This window comes from Halyomorpha halys, unplaced genomic scaffold (assembly GCF_000696795.3).
Source record: "Halyomorpha halys isolate HHAL.00 unplaced genomic scaffold, Hhal_1.1 Scaffold585.1, whole genome shotgun sequence".
Taxonomy (NCBI): Eukaryota; Metazoa; Arthropoda; class Insecta; order Hemiptera; family Pentatomidae; genus Halyomorpha; species Halyomorpha halys.
Window position 1 is genome coordinate 135,158 of NW_027109935.1, and position 8,668 is coordinate 143,825.

At 30.2% G+C, this 8,668-nt stretch overlaps 1 protein-coding gene across 1 annotated transcript in view; it reads left to right on the forward strand.

The window, feature by feature from the left end:
• The window catches only part of GABA-B-R3 (gamma-aminobutyric acid type B receptor subunit 3), a gene marked incomplete at its 5' end in the record, with an annotated part of 146,324 nt that overhangs the window by 121,717 nt on the left and 15,939 nt on the right, over positions 1-8,668 (forward strand). Inside the window, 1 exon segment of the mRNA XM_067048099.1 lies at positions 2,180-2,423. Coding sequence (XP_066904200.1) covers positions 2,180-2,423 — 244 coding nt within the window.

The window sequence follows — 8,668 nt, forward strand, 5'->3', positions numbered from 1 at the left end:
TCGGAGGATTGCCAGGAATGGAAGAGGAAGCAAGGTTAGAAACTAGTGGGTTTGGGTGGTTAGGGAGTTTATTATGGAAGGAATAATATCGGGCTCGGGCTAGATCGGTTACATATCTTATAATTTTAACAAATTAAATCATCATGGGGATGTAAAAGAAAACAAAAGTGTAGCCGCTCAAAATACAGCTAGTGATGTAACTAGATTCATAGCATCTGCCGAAAAAAATACTTCTTTAAAGAAGATTATTTTTTTTAGATTAAACTTCAAACTATCCAAAAAAATATGTTTAAAAAAATAAATTAATTAAAATAGTTATTTAAATCCATATTGTTGGTTTTTTTTAAACTTTCTTTAATCCCATCTTTTCTGTAATCCGAACACACTGCTGCAGTAGTTAGTTCGCATTACCGAGATTATAATGAATTCATATTCATATAAATAAGGTTTATATTAATATGAATATTTATATTAATAAATTATTAAGATAAAAAGCGCGCAGAGTTCCTGGTTATTGCTATTTATGTATTATTCTTTTAAAAATACTTGAAGGCTTATCAGAATTAAGCTCTGGATATTAACAAATTGTCTAAATAATAACATCGAGGAATTGAAGGAGAAATTTAGAAAAAAAATCAGAAACTAGTGATTATATTTCTATATTTTGAGAAATTCAGTGCTTGGAGATACATACCTATATTGCTCCATCTTCCCACATAGTACAAGAGCCGGGAAGAAAAATAGGCAGTTATCTCACCCCAATTTTTGATTACTTTAACGAAAACTAGGTATAATTACTAGTTAAAATTAAAGAGTCTGCCAAGTATAGTTAGCGGGAATAAAAAATGGTGGCTGTTTCAAAACCTTAAAAACACATTAATTTTTCATTCGGAGCTCTGAATCTTAAAAACTGCCAACAGCACTAGAAAATCTTAGAGAACATTATTTAAAGAAGAGCAAATTCGCTGAAATATTAGCCCTAAAGAGCTATTTACGTCCAGTAGTTCTCGAGATATAGCTTTTTAAAAAGCAAAATTTCTTAAAAATCTACTGAAAGATTAGATGTTAGTTAATTTATTTTGAGAAATCTATTTCTCAAGAACTATGTGACGTACAGATGTCTATTAGCACTCAAATTAAAGCTAGTTGAATGGAGTATAAACAAGGTTATGATCTTTACCTTCGTAGGAATAGTAGTTTTCATAATATTTGCTAAAAAAAACTGATTTATAGTTGTTCGGACAATAAGTTTGATTTATGAAAAACTTCATTTCAGAAACCATTAGACGTACAGATGTCTGCCAGCACTCAACATAAAGCTAGTTAAATTCACTACAAAATAATTATTAATGTTTATCTTTGTAGGAGTAGTGGTTTTTATGATATTTGACAAAATAATCTCACAAAATGCTAATTTCTAGTTCTTCGTATAAAATGTTGGGTATTTGAAAAAATATATCTCTAGATCCATAAGATGAACATATGTCTGCCAAGACTCAAAATAAAGGAAATTTAACTTCCTATAAAGTAGTTTATGACACTTATTTTCATAGGGATAGTAGTTTTTATGATATTCACATGTGAATATTAATGTAGCAAATGAAAATTTACCCGAACAGCTATAAATCAATTAATTTTAGTAAATTATTACTCCTACGAAGATAAACATCAAACTACTTTATAGCTCATTAAACTAGCATTAATTTGAGTGCTAATAGACATTTGTACGTCAAATGGTTTTTGAGATATAAATTTTTCAAAATAAATTCACTAACTACTGATCTTTCAGTATGTCCCGTACAACATTTTTATGAAATGTTGCTTTTTAAAAAGCTATATCTGGAAAACTGTTTAATATAAATAACTCTATTAGGGCTCATATTTTAGCAAATTTACTCTTCTTTAAATGACGGTCTCTTAACTTTTCTTGTGTTGTTCCTACTTTTTAAGATATAGAGCTCCGAATGAATTTTTTTTTTTTTTTTCGCTTTGAAACAGCCGCAATTTTTTATTTCCCCTACCTATAGTTGGCAGAATCATCAATTTTGACTATTAATTATACATAGTCTTCATTAAGGTAATCAAAAATTGGGGTGAGATAACTGCCTTTTTTCTCCTCTTGGGCTCTTGTACTAACATGTTGATTGTTACCTTTGCTAACCCAGTAATACTGTTGCAGACTCAGAGGCGGTGATGATCGGGCTGTACGACGGCTGGAAGCGAGAGCTGGAGATGCCGTGCCCGGAGCAGTGCAGTGAGCTGTGCTGGCCGGGAGGACACCGACCGGTCGCCGAGCGGATCTTCAAGACTCGGACGGTCGGGATCCAACCGGTGGCCTTCATCAGCGTCGCCATCTTCTCCTGCGTCGGGGTCATCCTCGCCTTCGGCTTCCTCATCATCAATCTTCACTACAGGAAGCACAAGTAATCTTGAATCAGTTTTCCACTCGCTCGTTCCATCTATAATTAATCTAATATGAGAGTAGCATTTTGAATCTAAAGAGTGAAATGAACAATAAAGTTTTATTTAAGAATTATATGAGGCCCAGATCTACAAAATCATTCATGTTCATCATTAAATTTTTGTTTTTTATACCCTCCTGTAAAGATTTTAGTGGGTTTTTGGTACGTACATATAGGAGGTATGCTACATGTATAGCTGGGTGTGAAGGATACCTTGGATTGCATTTTGCCATTATAAGGTTAGGTGAGGGGTCCAATGAAGGTTCGATGATATGTCGAGGGAAATCTCTGGAAAGACGTAAAATGGCACACATTCATAACGAACTACAGTTAGAAACTATACAACAACACATCGCACGGAGACACATTAAATTCTTCGACAGTCTCCCTGCTTCCTTCAATCCAGTATTCCAGTCTATCACCCCATCCCCCCTTCCTGCGAAGTGGCAGGGCAGGAAAGGTTCCAAAAACCCTATTAACATCACCTCATAGCTCCATCTACTGATGCACCCCAACCCCCTCCCTCACACTTCTTTTAGATTTCTGACTGTTTCTCTTAGTATTTCACCCTTATCTATCGTCTTATTATTTTTATTTTTATTTTTATCTTATATGCGATACAACACGAGGAGGCCCCTCATCTCCGGACTCAAAATAGCTCCTTGAATGGATAGCTCATATGTAATATTAAACATAACAGGTAACCTTAAAATACCAAAGGTAGTAAAAGGTAAGACACAACACGAATTACTTTTTCTTTTTCACAGTAATGCACTTACTAATTCATTTTTTTAAATTTATTTAGAGGGTTCGGAAAAAAAAAAATTAAGGTTGTAACTTGGTTGGCTTACGCTAGTGGATTATTGGAACGGGGAGGGATCATTAAATGTTTTTTTTTTTTTTTTGTTTACTTGCACTTATATGTAATATAATACACACTATATACGCAATATATGAGAAAGGGGAATTATTGGAATCGAGAAAAAATTGGAATTTGAATTTTCCACGGAAATACACGTTTTGAGGATCTCTTGAGTCCTAACTATCTCACAATGGTATGTGTTGAGCCTAGCACAAAAATAAAAATTCGTACAAAACTTAAATTGTATATTTAGAGTGAAAAGAATTTTTCCCAATTAAGAGAGTGCCCCACTTCATGAGATTGGGTGGACTCCCGAACCCATTGGATTGACTCATAGCTACAGTGAAATAGAAAATAATTATCTCCCACGGCCGGAATCGTACCCGGTTCCTTGGAGTAAATATCTCAGTGTCTTACCAATGAGCTACTCTCTACCACCTCTAATTTCGTTTATTTTTTTTGGAAAATCAGGAAAGTTCTGCCAAAGTGAATAATATAGAATATCTGCTCTGAAACCAGCGCGGATTAATTTAAATTCAAAGTAGGGACGTAAGAAAAAGCTTTGAAGATCCACGCACCAAACATGATTTTTAACTAACAGTTCTGGAACTAGAATAAGCGGAAGGAATGTCTTCCAAAAACAAATATATATAACATGTGATAAAAAATATTTGAATATTTTTTAAAGAAATTCTTTTACTTTCTGATAATTCAGTTATTAGTAAATCTCTTAATTAAAAATTGAATCAACTTGACTGTCATTCAAATTGTGATTGGATAACATTATTTATCAGTCTATTAATAGGTTAACATTATCATAAAACTCGAAACAAGTAAGTTATATTTTAAAATAAAACGATCATTTTTTCCCTTTTAAATAAAACAATAAGTTTTAATTAAATCCAATGCATCAGTCACATGTTTACCATCTTCAGGATTTCTACGGAGATTAAAGAAACATAAATGAGAATGATAGAAAATAACTTAAAATAAATAAATTTATAAGAAGAAAGACTAGAAATTACAAAAGTATTGATAAAAATGAATAATGATAAAATAATAAAATTATGGTGATTATGGTAATAAACAAAGTAAACAAAATAAATCATGTTGAAAAAATATTATATGTACAGTAAATATATCAAAATATAAAAATACAAAACATTGATACAAAAGAATCTTTAATTAAATTAATTGTTTTGTTATTATGACAAAAACAATTTTTTTTAGAATTTTTCAGAGAACTACACAAATAATTTGATTTTTAAAATTCGTTTGTTTCTACATAACGGCGTTTGTATAATTGATTTCTCATAATTGTTTGATACCAAGAAAGCTGCCCGTATTTATTTTTTCCTCGTATTAATTTATTATTAAATATTTAATCATTCATTTAGAATAATTATGACCTATAATTGACTGAACTTTATTTACTCCTTTTGAATTGTATTAAATATATAATATATTTTAATATCATACATTAATATATAATTTATGAGGGATTAAAAATCTAAATTTGTTCTTTATAGAGATGATGTTAGCTATGCATGACATTGATTGCATTCTCATCTAAATAAAAATTTTGTGAACTAGACAACATTCTAATGGCAGTTAATATATCGTTGGGATAGTGTCAGAAGTGCCCAAGTACTATTATTGTCTCTCATTAGATTTTGTTTTTAAGTTAACTATGTTATATATATAAAGTTAAAAACCAATATTTGTTTCTTCGAATTTTATGCGGTTTGCTAATTTATGCCGATTTTGATGTACCTTTTTACTAAATGTTCAGGATTTGCCCATGAAGCTTCTGAGCTATTCTATTTTCTCCGCTTAAAAAAAAAGAAAAGGAAAAAAAAACCTATCGATTCATCTCTTTCCGAAAAATAAGAAAAAAAAATATTTCTGATTATAACATTATATTTACAGAAAATTATAAAAACATAATATGACTTTAAGTAAAGTTGGTTAATGAAATTTTTTTTTAGAAATAAGCAAATCATATTCATTTTTAGCTTTGTCTGAAACACTTACTTACCATTTCTCAAAGAAATAAAAAAATTTTCTACCGGTGGCCATTTTTGATATGATCTTTCATAGCTCCCCTGCATTTCATCCAATTTCTAGGATAATACAACCGTTGAAAAGTCTGGATGTCTGTTATTTTAACTCACATTAATAAAATTGAGATTTATTATGTCGAAATAGTAATTTCATATAAAGATAAACTTTTCATGTTTTATTTTATAGATCCGGTTCAAATTAGTTTAATTAAATCCGGTTTGTGCACATTTGTGCAGTTAACAGAGCCATAAAAATCCCTTAGGTTCCGTAAAGATATTTCAAGTCATGTTGAAGTTATTTCAATTTTTTTTATTTTTCAATATACTGTAAGACAAAAATGTTTTTGTTCGAAAACAAATTTAATTTTTCGAAAATTCGTATTTAATGTTTTTTTGAGGTACCCTTTTTCTATATAAGCTAAATAGATTTAATATACAATTAATTAAATCTTTAGTCCAATGAGTAAATATATTAATTTATACCAAATTATCAATTGTATTCAATAAATCTATCTAGCAATTGCTAATCATTGCCGAGTCTGCTAGTGAATTATATAAGCAATACCTAGACATTTTAATACACCAATTATTAAAAATGAAACCAAATTGGAGTACATTACCGAAAATAAAAAATAACATTAAAGAAAAAATAGAATAAATTCGATTGAAGTAAATTATTAAATATTATACAATACACATTTAGCTCATGTTATTTTTCGTTACGATGGAACCGGTAATCTTGTTTTTTGTTGGAGAGAATGAACTTTATCTTCAACTTGATCTAAATACAGTGATACATTTTTCTTCGAATTTTAATTCCGTAAGAGACAACTAAATGTTTTGTTAGAGCATGAAACCAAAATGATAGTTGATAATAGTTCTCATAATAAAGAGAACCTGCCCCCTCTCTTCCCCCCCCCACAACCTAAGCCTGCCAATTGCTATTATACTTCTAAATTTATTCTGATTCCTAAAATTTAGCCCCTCCCCTTTTTAAAAGATTCCACCCTTCCTCTAACCACCCCTCATTTTCTTGAAATTGACGACTTTGCATTTAAAATGCACTCGAAGCAAAACGATTCAGTTTTATTCAAGCTGGTAAATTATTAATATTAGTACTTCAACTCGAAAGTCTGTTTGAGTTCTTCAGTTCATGAATAATAATAAAACCGGCTCCTACGAGTATTATTGTTATTCATTCTATATTATTTTTAAGTTACTATTACATAAACTCAGTAATATTAGAGCATTCCAGTTTACTCTGGCTCACTGTATTTTCTATTCATTTTTTTTTTAATCTATTTTTTTATTTCAAAAATGTTCGTAGACTTTGACAGATAGTGCTTGGGTAATGTTCAATAGCTCACTTTAAAACTTACTGCACGTGCTTTCATATTATATGTTACAAAACAACCTCAAAATAAAGAAATTATTTTTAGTAGTTCTCAAAATTTTGAATTTTGAAAATCTCAAAAAACGCTATATTGTTTATACAATTATTACTTCTACATGTTTCCTTTATGGTTTCATTTTCGTCTTATGTCAAGATGTATTTCTCCTCTATTTCCCTCAGTAGTCTCAGTGTAAGTACATGTGTAAGCTTACATGTCGATTCTTTTCAAAAATATCCGGAGATGCTAAAGATGACTTCACCACTCTAGCCATTCACAGACTAATCTATATTCATTTTTGATGCAATATTAATTAATTAATGAGACCAGAGAATATTATTGTATCAGATATAAAGCATACAAAACTAAATACCTGGAAAGACCTTTGACATGGACAGAGAGGAAGGCTGGAGGAACTTCCACTACCCCACAATGGACTTTCTGTAAACAAAGACCCTTTCATCTGCGAGCTGTGGGTACTCGGACATCCATATCCTCACGGCTCAGCCTACTGCATTAACAGATAGCTCCTCATGTTCTGGGTCGGGCATTGCCTGGATAAGAAATACTTTAAGGATCGGAAAATTTAAGCAGTATGGTGAAGCATGTAAAGGAACATGGGTGAGCATTAATGGACAAGTTCTATAGTGTAATTTCGATAATCCGGACTAATTGCTGCAGAGGATGTTCGGATTACAGAAAGTATTTGGAAAAAAGGTGTAAATAAATTCAACAATATGAATGTACATAACTATTTTTATTTATTTAATTTTGTTTACATATTTTATTGAAAATTAATTAGAGAACAGTCAGTTGGAATTTTTTTAAAGAGCGAGGCTTTTTTGATTTTCCAATCACAACCTGCTAAGTGATGCTTTAATTTGTTAAAATTGTTCATTCATAAGTGAAAAAAGTATAAATAAAAAAAATACTATTTGTATTTTTTTTTACGCCATTTCGGATTACTGGAGTGTACGGCGTAGTGAAGTTCGGATTACCGAGACTGCTCTGTAATTAAATAATTTTAATAAATTAAAATTATTTAAGTCTCTGATATCATATAATATACATGTGTGTTGTGTGTGTGTGTGTCTGTTGTAGCAGGTCAATCATTCATCTTACTGCAATAACTTCACTACCTTAATATTTTACTCGTTTGAGATCTATAAGAAGTGTAAATTTCAAAAATTTAGTAGTTTCGATTTTTGTATTAGCGAATTTTTACTGGAATTCCCGTTGATACTAATTAGTTAAATAAAACACAATCAAGAATTGTTTTTAAGAAATATAATTCTGTATTGCTTGTTTTGGTCTTGTTTTTTTCTTTCTCGGTTATCTTGTAGTCGTCTTACTTCAAACAATTTTTTATTAATGTCAGTCCATCTTCAGGTGTTGAATCTTTTTTTCATTATATATATTGGTATTATTTCTTTCCAAATTTGTTTTTCACATTAAATTTTTTCACGTTAGTACAAAATGAACAAAGCATAATTAACAATCGATAACTTCGAAGGTTTAAAACATGGCAAAATTTCAATTGGAATCGTACGAAAAGTGGCCAATAAATAACTATTTAAGGATATTGATTTAAAACACAAATAAGAAAAGAACAAAAAACAATGAAAATGAATCAACACCTGAAGTTGGACAGACAATCCTAAACGTCTTAAGGAATATTTTATTAAAGTAAAATTAATTAAAAAAATAAAAGTTTGAAGTAAGAAGGTTAATATAATAAATAACCGAGAGGGAAAAAAAGAAAATATTATAAATTGGTGGCTTCGAAAAAGAAAATACTTAAAAATTATGAAGGTATTTCTTTCAAAAATAATTTCCCATACTAGGTGAAGTTCAAAATACAAACTTCTTAATAATTGTTAAATTTGTCCT